The sequence below is a fragment of the Pempheris klunzingeri genome, chromosome 13, assembly GCF_042242105.1.
Source record: "Pempheris klunzingeri isolate RE-2024b chromosome 13, fPemKlu1.hap1, whole genome shotgun sequence".
In the NCBI taxonomy this organism is placed as follows: domain Eukaryota; kingdom Metazoa; phylum Chordata; class Actinopteri; order Acropomatiformes; family Pempheridae; genus Pempheris; species Pempheris klunzingeri.
Window position 1 is genome coordinate 7,336,005 of NC_092024.1, and position 19,158 is coordinate 7,355,162.

The window sequence follows — 19,158 nt, forward strand, 5'->3', positions numbered from 1 at the left end:
TAACCACCTAAAACATGCCCACTTAAAAATCAGTTTAACTGTACACTATAGTTAGAATATTTTCACTGCTTTACATTTCTGTCAAACATTTCCAACGGGGAACTGAAGCTTTTCTCTCTTTCTCTTCGCTTGCTTCAAAGCCACCTCATTCCATGGACAAAAACAGCTATTTTACATACGAGAACACTGTGCCACCATTGCTTCAAAGAATGAACTGATGTGTTAGTTAGGATTCAACCTAATCATTTGAAATACAAAGGTAACAAAATAACACAAGCAAGCTAGCTAATCAAGGCTAGGTTGCTTGTGTAGACTAGTAAATCCCATGTTCTGCATGGTAAAATTACCGATTTTGTCAATGGTTGTTAGCCTTGATGCTAGCAAAGAGAAGGGCTTCAGTTTCATCAGAAACAGCTGTTCAATGGCAATGTAAAGCAGTAAATAATATTCTAAACATGTAGTACAAAGTGAAAAGCACATTTTTCAGCTGCATTTTGTTGGAAGATGCACAGAGAACCTTTTTTCTACTCATTCAAATTGGGCATCTCAACAACAGTAAAAACTAACTTAGTTGTAATTGTTTAGATTTTGTCAGACTATGGTCACAGACCATTAGAAAAGATCCTTCATTGAATTTTCTAATTGTTGTTAAATCACACACTCACACCCTGCTGGCCTGTTGTGTGCCAGGTCAGTCGACTGTTGACTCAGGTTGTCTACTTGTGTGAGATTTAAGAGTGCTGTTTGGTTTGTATGTGTGTGGAAGGTAGAAAGCTGTGCTGTTTTGGCCTTTTACCCTCTAGCGTTGCTCTTCTGTGGATGTGTGCCATGGTTGGTGAGGTAATACAGCGTGAACATGAAAAGTGGAACTGGCCAAGTCTGGGATCCTTTCCAAAAGCACACACACACACACACACACACACACACACACCCTTATCCTGTTGGCATTGTAAGGACACCACCCGCTCTGAGGGTTGTAAAGCGCTGAAAAAAAATCAGACAATATCCTGGATTGAGCATAAACAGAGATGTCACTTCAAATCATCAGTCAGACAAAGTAGAGTTCATAGAGTAGAAACATCTTCTAAGAAAGTTGTCATGTATTAAATAAATAAGGTCATGATGCAGCATGATATTCACCCACTGGAGGTTCTGTTAAGTAACTCAAACACAATTAGAGTGCATCCAGAAAGTATTCAAACTTCACTTTTTCCCCACATTTTACTATGTTGTAGAGTTATGTAAAAATAATTGTATCCATTGTTTCCATTTGTTTTTTTTTTTAGCAAATTAAATTGTTTGGCTGCATTTACAGTCCAAGCCTTCTTTGAAATGACAGCAGCTCCACAGGACTGTTTGGAAAATAATTTCAAAACATTTTCAGATATGCCACCACCCAAGAGAACCACATCAATCTTGAGGAATACCATCCATGACATACATCAGCAGATGTGTTGATGATGTGGTCATCACAAGGACAATAGAATCATTCCACAAAAAGGAGATGTCTTGATGAAGGGAGAGGTTAGAGCCCTATCTAGAGCAGTTGCCTTTTGGTCAGGTGACAGTGCCGCTAAAAGCTATCATCAAGGAGACAAAGTTGAGACATCAGCAGAGACTGGAGAGACTCCACACCAACAACACCAAAAATATGTGGCAGGCAATTTAGAATAGAGTGGATCATCTGACACTACAACAGAACCACCATCATGTGTGAGGCCGCATTGCCAGATGGGCTTAACGCCGGGGCCAGCCATGTAAGAAGTATCCTAATGAGAGTGAATATGACTAAAGTTGCTGGGCATGATAACATGTCTTACTGTGTACTGACAACATGTAGTTGAGCACTGCCATTTATAACATATCATCGTCACAGGAGAACGTTTCTACCACCTTCAAGATAGCCACCATCGTCCCTGTACCCAAAAATGTCTGCAGTATTACCAGCAGTAGTCCCAACCAGACTGAACCCTCTTCAGTTTCAGCATTAAGAGCAACAGATCCACAGAGGAAGCCATCTCTACTGCCAACAAGCTGTCTTCACCTTGATTTTAGCTGAGCATTCAATGCAGTCTGCCACATGAAACTGATAAACTTGAGTATTACACTCTGCATTTTCATCCTGGACTGACAAATGGTCCCAAGACAGTTCAGATTAGCAAACACACCTGCTCCACTTGAGCTCTACAAATCTGGAAATTCTCTGAATTTATTTGTGCATTTCTTATTCATAAAAAAGAGGGTAAAAAACCGCAAATATGCTTCCTCTGAGCCGCTATAAATTTAAAATTCTTCGACTGAATTGTGAATTTATGCTATTTTATTAGAATATATGTTTGTAAATCTGACTTTGAAAGTCAGTGCCTCCCCAGCCACAAACCTCACCGCACGCCACTGCACCAGACTAAAGAACAGTTTTGTCCTGCAGACTGGAAGACTCCTTAATTCATCCCGCTGCATTCCACCATAATTAAAACCAATAACCAATCATTTTCTTGTGTAGCAGATGGGACTACAACTTCCATTTTGTTGTGCAACCCTGTGTTGTAGAACGACACATAAATGAACCTTCTCCATCATACCTTTGATCATCACCATAAATCACTACATTCCTCTGCATTGACATTGGAACTGTGTGGAAACTGATGCATTTCTGCAAACCACAGATGGATTGAATCAACATTTCAAATGTTATATTAACATTTCTAGACACATGTATCAGCGTCACTGTGTTTTAACCGCTCAGGGACATGTGAGGCTTTTGGCATTTTGGTAGGAATATGGGGGTAAGCTATAATAAGTTATTGTACTAAATACCATATATAAAACACATGGAACAACAAGCAAGTTTTTTGGACACCCCCAGCCCCCAGTTCTTGTATGCCTGTATGCAGGCTGTTCTACCCATACAAGCCAAGTCATTGTGCATGGCTGACAGTGAAAATGTGTTTAAAATGCATTTTACCAATTCTAGCAAGAGATACTCTTTGTTCTGTCAGTGTATATGATGCTTAGTTTGTCAGTTATTACAGAGATTCTTTTATGTCTTTCTATTGTTGCTATGATGGTTTCATTCTAGTATCACAGCTCAGGAGCACAGAAGCTGTACCTGCTTTATATTCGTTATTTCCTGTTTTGCTTTTTTAACTATAACCACATCACCCAACATTTAATCACAAGAGCTTATCCTTAATCTTATATCTTTATCTTAATTTTAGCAGTCCGTCCGTTTTCATTTATTTCTCCTTTGATTCTGAGGAGCAAAGTGTTTTTTTTTGTTTGTTCTTTGTGTGCAACAGGTGCAACACAAATGCATCATGTTGTGGACATTTTTGGCTCGTGTTTTGGGCTCTCCATTTCAAGTGCTGCCAGTTTGCCACTATCTGAATGCTCTCTGTTAAGAAAATGTGTTTATCAAAAAATATGAAGGTACTCGTTTAACCTTATATTTCCAAGAAAATGCGGCTGAGCATATTTAATATGGAATAATTGTAGTACTATCCAATGTCAGAACTAATACTATTCCATTCTGTAAATAGATTTTAAAATTTCAGTCATTTTAATATTACTTTGTTTATTTCATTATTTTATTACTTCACCTTTGTCTATTTCTATTCTTCTGGGCTGCAGTTTTGGGAGACACACCATGACACATTCTTTTCATGCTTGCAGTGGGTAAACAGATTGTGATTGAATAGGCTAATGGCAAAAGACACAAGAAACCCCCAGGGTTCAGGCCTCCCTCAGAGCCAGTAGTATTATTTCAGACTTTTTAGGCAAAAGAGGTGTGCAACGATGGATGGAGTCCTGTGTTCACCTGGGATGAGAGCAGTGAATATAATTAACCATTTTGCCACATCTTCTAACTTACACACCTATAATGCATGATAATGTATTTGACACATTTTTTTGTGCTTGACTCTGGGCAGGGCACATTTGACTATAATCTGACCGTGCTGCTGGGTTCACAAAAATAAATCCCTCTGTGTTATCTGTGTGCACAGAGCAGCAACTAAGCCACTATGGACCTGTGAAGGAAAGGAGATTAAATCAATCACTCTGCACAGAGAGAGCACCAACAGCTGCTGATTCTGAGGACAGACACAATGAAATAACATAATTACATAAAAGCATACTGAATAAAACACCACACAGAACCATACATATTCAGCCGAGTCATCGGCAGTTGAGTTTGGTTGAAATACCTTAATAATGATAATAATAATAATACAAGTAAAAAAAGAAGAAAAAAAAAGTCTGAGTTAAAAATAGTCTATTGGATGGCAAAGTTTCTCAGATGAAAAAGAAAAGGTTTTTGTGAACATATCAAAATGGCTACTCAGAGGAGGATTAGCATCTACAATTACTTTCAGATAATATAATATTCAGTTTTCATTTGATTGAATAGACTTAGACAAATGTTGACTCTAGTGTCTGCCTTTCTGTTTTTCTAGCATATCTGTTCTCTTCACATTTCTTTTGAAAGAAAATGTTTATATGGTAAATTGTAAAGCGCCTTTCTAGTCATTTCAGCTACTCAAAGCCTCGTTCACCCATTCACACATCATTCATAAAGGAGGAATCTAAATTGGAGGAGACTGTTCTTTGAAATGATCTTCCTTTTCTGAAATCATCATTGTAAATTCTCATGTGAAACTTTGAGATGTCAAGTGGACATTTAATATGGATCATATTGTTTTGTTATATCATTTCCATAAAAGTTTAAGATTTAATTGCAGGAAATATACCACATCTCAGTTTTTTTATTCTAAACATTAATACATGCATGCATGTAAATTGTTGTGCGGATGCATGTATCGAGGGTCCCCTCCCTGCTGCAGCTACATTCCTGTGCTAACAGATCTGATGATAATAAACAGATGTTTAACTGTGTTTTTACAGGCATTTATGACTAACTGTGCTACTAAAAATGAGGCTCATGTATCTGCACACAGTTCCACAGTGATAGAGATTTTTTACAACATGCGCCGGAATCACGGTTACATTGTATATCAAAAAGCCAAAGATAGACAGAAGTTTTCTTGCTATGTCATTTTGTTTGTTCCATTTAGCTTTTATTCTTTATTTTGTTCTGATTCTTTTTTAGGCTATACATTTAACTACCCTTATTTCTATGTATTTGTTTTGAAACAGTATTCAATTAGTATCTTTAACAATTGTTTTATTACAAAGATGCAATCAAACCCAACCTCTCAGTTTGATGTTTTTTCTGGACTTTTCATTTTATATGGCAGCTATATTATACCCCACTTCATTGTTGTCACAGTATTCTGTCCCCAGTGGGCCCTCTTGTATCAGTGGCCAATCTAGTGCTGAGGCCCTCAGTCAGGGATACTGACAGGAACCAACACTGTCCAGACATTATTATTTGCATGTTATGATGCTGTACTGTACTGTAGTGTGTGTGTGTGTGTGTGTGTGTGTGTGTGTGTGTGTGTGTGTGTGTGTGTGTGTGTGTGTGTGTGTGTGTGTGCATTCGTGCATGGATGTGTGTGTGCTCTGGGGTTACTCATGTTGGCTTTTGTCAGGTGAGCTCGTGCTTCCATTGTCTGCATGTGTACACAGTTGTAGGTGTAGAGTAGGTGATGTCTGTGTGTGTGAGAGTGTTAGTGTGTGTGTGTGTTGTAGGATAGATTGGGTTGAGCCCAATTGCAGAGGGCAATCTGTAATCTGTCAGTCACCCTACCACCACCCCCACTGAGACCCCCCGCCCCACCCCCATACCCTCCATCCTAGGCTGATGCAGTTATGAGCCATGTGTGTGTGAGTGTACATGTGTGTTTTGTGTTTGGGGGGTGTTCACATATAAAGGGGCATTGCTGGTGTTATTTAAAGACGTCCATTGATCCCAGTCTGACTTCATTGTGCGTTTATTATGTGCTCCACTCCACAATCGCTTCTTCACTGTTTGTATTTGGGAAAAAGACGTCTGCTTTTCCCTCCATGTGGTTGATGTGAGTTGTAGATTGACTATCCTATTTTACACACACACACACACACACACACACACACACAACTTAAACACACGGCAGTGGGTTGACAGCCAGGCAAAGCATGCGTTGAATTCCATTGTTATATTTAATTTTTCATACTATTTATTGGCCTTTAACACATTAAATCTACATCTGAGTTGCTCAGCAGTTGTACTAATTATCTGTAAATCTACATTGATCAGTTTATCAAAATCCATCATTGAATTTTATAAACAAAACAAACTAAACATGCAGGCAAAGCATGGCAAGCAAGGAATCAGTAACAGCTAAACAGTGTAATGTTCATGACAGTCAGTCATGAACAGTTTAGTCAGTGAAGTGACTGACTGGACGAGTCATGAGAGTCATTCATTTGTCAGCTTTAGTATCACTGTTGTTTGCATGACATGTCACAACATGTTAAGGGTAAGTCATCATCCAGAGCAGCTCCTCACTGACCTGATGAATGGTAGATATGGACATTTTACAGACGAATCTGTATGTGTCTAATAGTTTGAACATTTCAATACCTCCACACAATTTTTACCCCCTGAAGCAAGTAAATTTGCTGACATCATTATATTTAGGTCCTGCACCATTAATTCTATCGTTCTATGGTCGGTCAAATGCCTACAGAGATGAAAAGGATCTAGAAGTTCGCATTGATACCATGAGGTGCTGGGAAGCAGCCATTATGATGAAGCAGCGAAAGTCCCCTGTGTTCTCCTCACACTGGCTGTCGCTCTGGAGGAAGAGCAGCTTGTCCATTCATTTAGTGGTTTGTTCCCTTTTGTCTCCCGTTGACATGTGGAAGTTGAGCAAGACCCTTCATCCCAAATGGATCCAGATGAACAGGCTGATGCCTTGAATAGCAGTTTTGACAGCATCAGTTTTAGACTGTGTGTGTGACTGATGAAGTCACTGTGTCTGTTGAGGAAGGAAAGTGCAGCATATATATTTACGCATTAAGCAGAACACATGCCATTTCCCTGCAGTCATTTCCATACATCCATTTATTGTGTGTCAGATACAGAGCTAATTTTCTAAAATGGTGCTCGTTGGATTGATAGTTGAGAGTTACAGAGCGTACAGGTTTTGATGAACACCTCGGCTGAGTAAATTTGATCACTGATAAGGTATGTTTTTGTGGATGTGTGCGTTTGCGGAGCAGATTACCGCGGTGGACCCTGGCTCTATCTCTGCTGGCCAGTCGCTCACTGTGACACGCCACTTACATGACAACTCTGAAAGAGAGGAAGCTCTTATCTCTTTCCCTCCAGATCCTGCATCCTCACCTCCCCCAACTCTCTCACTCCTCCCCTCTCCTGCCCCTTTGCATTATTAGATGCAGTAATACATCCCTATATCAACAAAGTATGTTTCCCTGTCAGTTGAAAGCAGTTGTGTTGTATTTATAATCCATTTAAAGTGCAAAAACTTAGTTAATATGTCACCTACAATTTGAGTGTATATTTGCCTTTTTTGCCTTTATTTCTTTCTTGAATTAAAAAAACAAAACAAAACTTCAACTGACTTTTAACTGCCCTTTAATGAAATAAAAGTGGTGAAAAGGTTTTCTTGGTTACCAGCTCTTTTCATTCCACCATCTCTTGCTTTTCCACCAATTTCTGCAAAATGTCCTCTTCAGAGGGGGTGAAGTCCAGATAGCAAAAGAGTGGAATGAAAGCATTGTTTCAAGAAGAAAACAGGGAATAGTTGGAAAAATGATGCAGGGTTAGTGTAGGTGAAAACTAAACCAATCAAGGAGGAACATGTGTGTGGTTACGCACCAATGACTCCCACTTCAATACCACCCCCACCTTCAGCTGATCAGAACCCTTCTCCATAAACACACACACACACCATAGGCTTCATATAGCATCCAGTATTTTTTTTTACATGCAGTAGCACCTATATAGTACCATCAGCATCATCTACAGACACACACAGAAATATTTTTGTGTATATTTTTCTATGAATCATTCTGAAAGTCACTGACATGTTTTATGAGGTCTTTTATGGGATGATGATGACGATGACGATGATTAAACATCAGCCATGGGAATAATAAAATCATGTAATTGTACACCATGTAAGTTAGGTAAATTGAAGTTGGAATTTGGAATTATCTTATTATTATTTTAAACCTTTGCAAAAGTCTTCCTTTAAGCAAACAGACCAAACATCCAACATTATGCTTGAAGCAAAAATAACAGACCAAAAAGTTATATTTTGTAAAAAAAAAAAAAAAATGTAATTAATTTAATCGTCCGAGAAATTACTTGAATCTAGACCTTGATCCAGTAATTGGTGGAGAAAATCTGTTTTCACAAAACTAATCTCCAAGTAGGTTATTTTTAGATATTCAGAATGAATGCTTGTTTCACTAAAATGTTTGGTATCATTTTGTGTTTTGGGGGAATGTCGTGTAAAAATGTGCCCATATGATGCTGTACTGTAGAGCCCAGACACGAAGGCAGGAGCTGGTATTTGGTGAGGAAGGGGGAGGGGCAGATAGAAAGGTTACTATTAGCACTCCTCGGGGGCTTTTGTCTGGGCCCCATGAGAGAAAGAGGTTAACGCCACTTAGCCTCAGGAAAGCCTGTCGTGTGTGTGTGTGTGTGTGCGTGTGCGTGTGCGTGTGTGCTTGTGTGTGTGTGTGTGGGACTGATGGGGTTCCCTGCCACAAACCAAAATCACTTACTCTTCCCCCCCATCTCTGTCAGCTTCACACGGGCACAAAAGGTCTACGTGTGTAGATAAACATGTAAAAAGGCAAGGTTGTAAAAAGGCAAATCTTTGGAGGGGAGTGGAGTTTTTTTGCAAAAAGTTCAATGATGTGGTGCCTCTGAGAGTCACATTTTGTGTAATGAGAAAAATACATGCGAATAGACAAAACACAAGCAAACATCTCCTGCAGTTTAACAACATGTGTCCAGCTAGAAAACATTAACCAAAGTGTTTTCTGAGGACACACCTTGAACATGCTTGTTGGTGCAATGATTTGTGACTCATGAAGTTGTTGAAGTCAGTGTATCATCTGTTTTTGTTGTGGAATTCTGATTTCTGCAATCTTATGCACAGACTGACTGCTGCCACACCTCGCAAGGACCTTGCAGAGTGAAAACTGTATTTCTATCAGTCATTTTAAAGGTTTCTGAAGAGAGTTAATATTAATGTCAAATATTAACGTTGACTATCCAGTTCACCAATGCTGACAGCCTGTAGCATAAAGGTTACAGTGGGCCAAGCTTTGGAACGATAACTTCAGCTTTGGCACTTAAATTGATCAGACATCAGACATGATCAAATTTTCAAGGAGAAGGAGATTTTTTTTACTTGTAAATACGTAGTTTGATTGTAAAGTACTGTTCCCAGGCTGGGGCAGAGCCGTAGCAGGATTCGACAACAGATTTATTGCCAATTACAAGAAAGTACACAATACAAGGACTCTGCCTTGGTATGTTGGTACATACAACAGAGAAAAATAGAACAATAAATACTACGAGTCAAGAAAGTGAAGAAACTAAATGTAAATATAAAACTAAATATAAAAGTCAAGAAACATAAAGAATAGATAAAATAGATATATTTAATATACAGAATATGAAAAAAACACTATAAAACATATGTACATTATATTGTTAAAGAAAAATGATTTTGAAAATTAAAAAAGCTTTGCAGTTTAGGCAGGAATGTGTAAATATTGACCAGAGACTGTGCAAAGGTTAACAGGGTGAACTATATTTCTGTACAGAGATCAAAAGGTGTGCAGTAATTCAACACAATAGATCAGATATGGAGACTGTGCATTAATGCAACATTTATGTGTCACAAACCATGGCAACAAAAAGCACGTCCAATCTGTATTCAGCATAGTATTCTCTGGAAATACTTCCATCATCGTTTTCTGTACTTGCAGCAGGTTTCAGTATTTGGTTGCGTTGTCTGAATGTGCTGCACATTTCTGTATTTTCTGTATTTTTTCTAAATGCTGGACATGTGTTGGCAAAATGATAAAGGTGTTTTTCTTAAGTTGCAGCTCCCAGGGTCACTGTCTCATCCTCACCCTTAGTGAAAAGTCAAGGAAATCACACCTTCTGTTGGTGTCTCAATTTCAACACACCAAAACAAACTGGTCTCAGTTCTTAAGGTTACTGTATTCCTCAGTGTTAAAACATTAGCTTTATAATTATTGTCTTTAAGAGCGTAGTCAAATCAATAAACACAGAAACACATCTGATCAAAGAGCTAAAGACGGTGTGACCTAGAGGATCAGAAAGAAACTCTACAAAAGTAAGTGAAAATTCAAATGAATAAAAGTGAAGACGGCTGAACTGACACAACATGAAAATGCTTTTTAACAAATGTTTCAAAATTAAGAAATTAAAGATTTTCCAAATGCACCGGTAACATTTTGTTGGCTGTTCATGTGATATGGAATGGATGAGAGAGATGGGAATGATTCCCATGTAGGCTGTATCATAAAGAGCAGGTCTAGACCAAACTCTTTAATAAGAGAGAGTTTACATGCTCAGAATGTATCAGAAAATAAAACAAGCATAAATAATCAATATAAATCAATGAATTTTCCATGCAGCATAACGGAGGCCAAAGCAACAGCTAAAGCAGGTGTTCAGACCAGAAACAGCAATTTGTTAAAAAAAACACACTTGGGGCTTTGTTGCCATGGGGGTGTTGCTCTGTGCACTGATGAGATGATTAAATATGATCCACTAAGGCAGGTTTGTTAATCCGTGTTATTTTTACATTCTTAATCATTTGCATTCTTATGTTAATTCTGAAGAATCTTAATAATATTACTTTGCAGACCGATTTATTTGACGGCCTGCCGCATTAATCGAGAACCGCAAAACTCTGACAGACTGAATACATGCACACACAAACACACACACACTGACAGAGCCTATCGCTGTTCAGAAGAGGGGACAGTTTTCTGTGGATGCTGACAAGCATCTCATCATCCTGACCTGAGCATCCTCTCATTAGGCCGCAGTGGGCGTGCAGTATTAGCCCTGCCACATCTCATTTTTGGAGATGTGCACTCCTGCGTTTGGATGGTGTTTGGAATCATCGCCCACCACTTTACAACTGTCCTTCTGAAATTAGTTTATTGTTGTGATTAATCTCACCCTTAGGTCATCTGCCTCTTTCAAAATGCAATTATGTATTTGAGGTAAAGGACAAACTGTCCATCAGACGTGCCTGATTACAAATCAAAAAGAAATTACGAGAGGAATTTGTAATAAATCAGTCATCCATTAGAATGAACTATTTTCCTTATCAATTGCTAAAAATGTCTTTTTCATGACTACTTGTCAAACGCATGTCTTTAGAACCTTAGGCCATGGATTTTATATCTGCTTCGTAGTCCTCTGCATTAACAATGTTGTTGAATTTGTAAAGCACTATGAGACACTCTGTTGTGATATTGGGCTATACAAATAAAATTGAATTGAATTGAATTGAATTGAATTGATGGAGGAAAACAGTTTGTCTCTTTTCTTTAAGAAGCAGTAAAAACAAATACATCAAATCTGATTTTGCATTGAACTGTTTCTTATCATCTCTTATTCTTTCCTATTAACTTTGTTCTCTTTCAAATACACTCATTCCTTCCTCTCCCCTCTCCTTGTCCTCTGTTCTCCTGTAACCATGGTGACCGTCAGCTGAGAAATGGCAACCGTGGCCCTTCATTAGGTATCAACAGAGGCTCCGACAGCCCAGATAATAGCCAATAAGGAGGTGTGTGTGTGTGCATTTGGGGTGGGAATCGGGGGTTTGGGGATGTGGCATTATGTTCGGCAGTAAATGAAAAGCCCCCAGGGATGAAGCCAACCTTGCTGTCATGCTTCAGAGAATTATGGGGGTGTGTGTGTGTGTGGGTGTGTGGGTGGGGGGGGCTGGGTGGTGTGTGTGTTTGTGCGTGTGTGTGTGTAAGCTTGTGTATGCGTGTGCACTTGTCTGTCTGTGTCTGCAAGAGTGGATGGGGCAATCGTTCACTTTGGCATCTGTGGGAAGATGTACACATGTGAATGTACACGTCCACATGGATGCCTCATGTGAATCATGTGCATGTCCGTCAACTCACAAATCCACACACACACACACACACACACACTGAGTGTGGCTAAGGCCTGTGTCGTAGTTTACACTCATCTCATTTGATTAAAAATTCAAAGATTTATCTGTCACATATGCAGTGAAATGTAACAGTATATCTAGTGCAGGAAGAAATAGAATGTAATTAATTTAAAAGTGGATACGGAACATAGGATATGAATTATGAAGCAATACAGGACACCAGAATGTGATCATTGTTAACAAAGGTATGTATGTAAAAGCACAACATCTTTTACTAATTTGTAAAGTAGCTCTTACAATTTGTAAGTTTATATGATAGTGATATAATGCTCAATAAATGATTCGAATGATAGTGTGCTGGGATGTTTGAATAGGTATTTATGGCTATATTTGTGTATGACCATAAATACCTGAACAAACATGCTAACTTTATGTATAAATAAATATCTGCATTATATCTGCAGATGTGCAGTCTTAATGGCAATTATGAATTGAGGACAAGTAAACAATGCTAAGTATTTTTAAATTTGGGTGCCATTTTTTCATATTTTTGGCTCAAAATATTTCGGGCTGAGCCGGTCAGAGGTGGAACCTTTAGTTCTGTCAGAGAGCTGCTGTGCTGCATTTGTGCTTGCCACTAGAAATTCCTTGCTCCTTAAATTGTTTGCACATTAATTGTACAGATTTTATTAGTGTTTCATAATACAAATGAGTCATTTGTATACAAAACTATTTTGCACAGTGCATTCCAAGTCAATGAGGCTGCTGATTTAGACGAATGGAACCTTTATGTCACTGATCTTCTCTGTGACCGTATCATTTTGTCCACTCATCCAACCTCTGAACCTCATTCACAACTGTTAAAACTAGTTGTTAGTAAAATAATTAAACACTAAACTGACTAATGTTTGAAATTCCACCTACTAGCCTCATAAAACTCACCACCACGGGGGTCCATGTTCTGGTCTTAGTGAAGGACACGGAGTGATACTGTACAGATCATTCTATCACAATGTTAATCCATTTTGTGAATCATTACCCTTTGCTGATCATTTCTATGCATTTTTCATTCTGGATTACGTCTACTGAGTGAAATGATGGAGGCAGTGTTGGAGACCATGGAGCAGGACAGGGGCCCTCCCAGAGACTCCAGAACCATTGACATCCAATATCAATGGACACCAATCACAAACTCAGTTTATCGATCTTTATTTGTGTGAATGTGTGTGTGTGTGTGAAGAAGCCATTGTCTGAACAGCTCACCTTTGGCTCTTTTGACGGTACCAAAATTGCAGCGCTGCTTCCTTTTCTTCCTCAGAGCCAATGCCTCACTGGCTCCATCCCCCCCTCCGTTCAGTGCAGACATCTCAACGCATCATTGGTCAAGCTACCAAACAAATGGAAATTTGCCAGCTCGCTGAAATTACTGATGGTTATCTTTCTCCGCCCCCCCATCACCATCCTTACTTACTCCCTCCATTCAGCCATATCTCTTGTGCTTCTGTCTCCTCCAGCCATCCTCCACCTACCAGCCCTGCCTCAGATTACAGTCTCCTCAGCGCAGAAGGTGCTGAGAATTTACTCTTTTTATGTTTTATTCCCTCTCAGTTTACTTTCAGTCCAGATGCTGATAGCTGGATGACTCCTTAAGTTGATTCACAGTTATCCACAATAGAGATGCACAGTGTTTACCACAGATGATCATATACAGTAGTGCTTTATGTAGAACCTACCTGATATATACAAGCATCCACCCTGACCTCATGAAACAGTTTTTACAGTGTTTACTTAGTATCACAATACTCTAATCACTTCTGCCTTTTTGAGACACTTTCATGATTCGCATGATATTTTTCATGATTCGCATGATATTTTATTTTATTCTAGAGTTCATATTCTCAGGTTGTATTAATTTCATAATTTGTGTGTGTGTTGTGTGCGTGTGTTTGTGTCACCAATGTCTACGTTGACAACACAAACTTAATTTGGCGCCTGCAGTTATCTTCTACATTGCGTCCTTTGTAGCATCTTTTCTTTTTTGCCATATGAGTACCAAAAGGCCATCATGTAGGAGGTGTGAGATCATAATGCACTCACTGGGGCGCGTAATAACTTCTTCGGTGTGTGTCCGTGCCTCTGTGTGTATTGCCGTGTGCTTATATAGAGTGCTCACCACATTACCGTTTTGATCTACATCAACATTATTCAATGCAAGCTGCCGTTGCAGACTAAACTTTTAACTTTTGTTTTTATGCTTCATGTTCCTCAGCTCTTTGTATTAATGTGTGGGACTGGTCCTTATGTCCATGTTCCTTATTTCTGTCTAAAATTGCTTTTCCGCAATGAAATTAAAAAAAAAAAAAGAAAAGTGGAGCAAGTGGAGTTGGAGATGATGTAGATATGGATATTAAAACTTAGGTAAATGCAGCCAAACACTTGTCTTGTAGTGATTTTAATTAACCCTCAAGTTCAAATTCAAGTTTAATTAACGTGAACCGAAACTCCCCAATTACAGTAATTAAATGTTCATTGATAAAAAAAAACCTTCTCTTTTGTCCCTAATAATCTGATCCATACCATACCAGGCTGTATTTGGCCTAATGCACTTTTATTTTTTACAATTACAACTTACCTTTTCGCTGGTGTAAATTTCATCTGAGCTATGTTTACGCCTGCTCATCAGAGACAGAGAATATTCCTTAAGACAAACTATACGGAGGAATGCATCATCACCCACTGTTGACAAGTCTCAGCCTGTTATTTTCGTTGTATCTGTTTGATATTAGACTACCTCTGCTGCAGTCATGAACCTGTAATTGAAAACATGAGAGAATTAATGAAATACTGCTAATGCCAGACGATGAAAAAGGATCTGGCAAATTCAAATTAGCTGGCTGTGAAATTGCTTCTACAGGATAGCTGCCTGGCAGTAGCCTGCTGCTTCTGTGGGCTTGGTGACTTGACCTGCTGCTCTGACAAAAAGGAATAATTTTCATCTGAAGAGAGACAGACAGAAAAGAGAGGAAGAGAAAGAGAATTGTTAGGCTCCTAAATGGAAAATCATTTATAATTAATAATTTTTTCCTCTCTTTATTAGTTTATGATTGTACCATACTGTACCTTTGTGTATTTATAAGTGTGCAATTTTTTTAATAAATGAAAAGAACCATGTGTTTGACCTCAGAAGGCCATTTTGGACATGTTTAGAGCAAACAACAAACGACCATCGCTGTGTAAAAGACAAAAAAAGACAATATTAGAACATTCCTGCAGGCCTCCACCTTCACAGTTCTTTGTCCTGTGAAGGCGGAGCTGTAGGCCTCCACCTTCACAGTACAATGTGATTTTCAACACACTCCATGCCTCTGTGTGATGACCCCTTGTTTTCACAGTAACAAACTTGTGTTAGTTAGAAAATAGTGGCATGGTTTATATTGCCTCACTGCTGGAAATAGTTCTACACCAACACCCCAGCACACCATTCATACACCAAAGATGTATTCATTTGCCACTGAAAATAATCCCTAACAAATGCATTATATTTTCCAGAGTAATGTTTGACTCTGAAGTCACAGCTGAAAGTAAAAAGCATTGTTCACAATTGAAGCAGCAGATGCCAAGATGTGAAGTGAATAGTAGCATCTGCTACAATAGCATAAGATGCAGTTTGATTGATTTCAAGTATTATACAATAACATAGTGACTATTTATGGAAAGCCTTCACCCTAGTTGATCAGTGAGATTAGATTCCACACAATCATCAGTCCAGGAATCGAATCAAGTCAAACATCATCCCCGTATAAGTATATCTGTAGTCTAGAGAGCTAAAAATGGATTAACAAGGAAGCCATTTTGTGACTGTCCAGTAGAATATAACAGAACAGAAAGCTACACTGTGTCTTGCCCAAGGACACTTCTACCTCTGAGCCACAGCCGCCCCATAATAGTAAAAGTAAACTAGTAATTACTAGGTATTATTGTGTAGAGTACAGAATATTAAAATGAATATTGCACATGTTGGTTCGTGAACAGAACTTAAATGACCATATTGATCATATTGCACATGTTGGTCACAGAACAAACATGATGGATGGAGGAATGGGAGGAGGGAGTGGTCACTGAGGTGGTGAATTGTCCAGGGTATGAATGGGTTGTGGAATGAGTCCATCCACTTGAACAGGGCATTGGCTGGGTGGTGTTTACAGACCATTTACAGACCAAAATACAGACCATTTACCATTTAGGACTATACCAGGACTCTCTGTGCCACATGGTCCCAGAACCTTGCGATGGTTCACCTGCCTCAGAGCTCTGAGAAACCTGTGTGCGTGTCACCTGGAGTACAGTCTCCTCTGGGTCGCAGGGGGCCTTTAAGGGGATGTTTCTGTTGTGTTGGTCGAACCTGGCGTAGAAGCTGTAAAGGTTATCTGGTAGAAAGGCGTCTCTGATCACTGTTCTGTTTTCATCCTTCCTGTACTTGGTAATTGGTTGATTCCCTGCCACATGCTTCTTGTGTTGTTTTCCCTGTAGCAGCTCTCAAGTCTCTGGGTGTATGTCCTCTTGACTGCCCTGATGGATCGTTGGAACTCGTACCGGGCATGCCTATACTCCATGATGTCTCCTCACTTGAAAGCTGAGCACTGCTTTCTGATCTTCCTGCGTATATCCACATTGAACCATTGCTCCTTATTGGGAAACACACAAATGGTCTTTGAGGTGATGAAGATGGAAGTGCACCAGTTAATATCACTGCAAACAGTCTCTGTGTATTCATGTATATTGACTGTGGCATCCTTAAACATGTTTATATCTGTGGCATCCAAAGAGCCCTGCAATTCTGCCAGTGCAGCATGTCCACTCTCTATGTTCTGACTGTGCTTGTGCCCTCCTCTCTGATGGTGTGGGTGAGCAGCTTAATTTGATATGCTCATGGTGTGTAATCTAAGGTGTACATGCTGTTTTACTCACAACTACCCTTGCCACCCCCCACCCCCAAGTGTGTCACTCAGTTCTAATTTTAATTTGCAGTCCCTACCCTGAGAGAAAGGGAGAATCGAGTAATCACATTCATATTCAACACTACCCACAATAATGCTTCCCTCACTCTGTTGCTCCTTTTCGGTTTCCCCAGCATGTTCGATGCTGCTTTCTCTCAGTCTTTTTATTAGCATCATAGCCCAATAGATGGAAACTTCAAGCTCTGCAAACAAACCTGTTTTGTGTCTGTACAGCATTGACATTAGATAAAGGAATGAGGTAGAAAGAAAAAGAGAGAGCGGAGAGAGAGAGGGGGGGGGTGTTCCAATGAATATGGACAGGATTATTCCCTTGCAATCTCTCTTGAATAAGGCCAACAGATGGTCCACCCAGGGGTTTCTAAATGCTCTCACCTGAGCTGATGCCAGATCACGCCTCCACCAAGTGCATGCACTGTATGTATGTGCATCTTTAATTGTAATTTTTTAATATGATAACATCAGACGTATGAGGTGAAAGTAAGCACTCTTGCAAAGAATTTCTTAAACATTTAAAGCTGATAATTTCAAGGATAAGTGAACCATAAAGTCTGACAGATCAAGAAACGTGTATATGACAGGTTGGAAAAAAATCCCCAGGTTTGCTTAAACTATTTGGAAGATAAAGCAAAGGTGAACTGTAACATGATTATCCAAACGGTCTGTTGTAAATATCCATCACAGTTTATACACTTGCTTCATGCTTCTGCCTCAACCCACTGTACCTGTTGGAGTTGCATGTTCTCATTTTGTTCTCCCTGTGCTCTTCATGTCAGTCTTATCTTTCTGGAGATGAAACCTTTAGACCTGTTGCCTTGTTAAAACTTTGTATAATTCCCCCTGATTTTAAGAAAAATAAGAAATACATATTATCACCCCACTCAGCTGCATGCTGTTAATGAGTTGAAACATGTTTTGCTTGAATTGCATCTTTAAGAAAAAATAGTTGGGTCCAAAGCCTTGTTAGTAGAAGTAAGTACTTCAGGTGTGTCATAAAAACATTTTCTTAATATGATCATACATATATGTTTTTTGCCTTGATTTTTTTTTTTGTTATTGGTTTGAAAAGTGAGTGGGTGGAGATTAAGAGGTGTCTTAAATTGTCAAACTGAGTGACTGATAAAGGGTGGGAGGCTAAAAGAAAGATGGACAAAGAGGTACAGTAATAGGCATGAAGTCATAAGAGAGACACACAGGTCATTAACTGCTTGAAACAAATGACCTGCTGTGGTCTTTGTGTTCACTAATTGTGGGACTACAATTAGAGAAATAGGGACAGATGGAAGAACATTAATAGATAGAGGTTGTTGTTGTAATATTGTTCCATAATGATGGTCATCTGGTAAAGCCTCATTAAACGGAGGTGTGGTTTCTTTGCCATGCTAGTCCATAGTTTTAAGTGATTGGCTAGCCAATGTGTCCGAACATCCATTGGTCCGCCTCAGCAGAAAAAGAAGACCAAGCAAAGGAAGTCTGATATTCCTAATCTTTTCACTTTTTCTGTATGAGGCATCACATAAGAATACAATCTTCTCTTAAGCCTTAAACATCATATCTGAGTTTCCATCCTACGCTTCAGGATCTGCATTGTTCTTAAAGCAGGGACGTACGCAGACATTTGGATGCACAGTGGCTCTCCCCATGCATAGTGTCCCCATTCTGATGCTGTCATAATACAGTATATCACACATTACATATTTAGATTCAATTCTAATATATCTATATGAACACACAAATGTTTCCTGTCCTATTTGATATTATATTGAGGATAAGAAAATATGGATGCTAAAGTATATTGAATCACAAATGAACAACCTAGTTGTACACATCTATCAATAATTTAGCTTGATGAAGACTTGTTGACTCTGCTTTATAATTTGACAAAAGAAATAAATTCTGTCGTTAGTTCCACATTACACCTTTTGAAAAACACAATCTTTATTTTGGCAGTCTGCATACTGTTTGATATGATTTGGTTTCTTATATCTTCATGTCTTGACTAACTCTCTTAATGTGGAAGTCAGTCAGGCATCTCTTTCTGCTGC

The 19,158-nt window shown here is 39.0% G+C and overlaps 1 protein-coding gene across 10 annotated transcripts in view; it reads left to right on the forward strand.

Annotated features, from left to right (window-relative positions):
* nrxn3a (neurexin 3a) overlaps positions 1 to 19,158 on the forward strand; it is a 189,213-nt gene that overhangs the window by 38,072 nt on the left and 131,983 nt on the right. For 5 of the 10 annotated variants that reach the window (XM_070841772.1, XM_070841779.1, XM_070841777.1 and 2 more), the window contains exon 4: positions 11,684 to 11,714. The exons of 4 other annotated variants lie outside the window; for them this stretch is intronic. In XM_070841772.1, coding sequence (XP_070697873.1) covers positions 11,684 to 11,714 — 31 coding nt within the window. Of the gene's footprint in view, positions 1 to 9,750; positions 9,761 to 11,683; positions 11,715 to 19,158 lie in introns of all 10 variants that reach the window. One more of the 10 variants, XM_070841776.1, reaches the window with a different exon arrangement.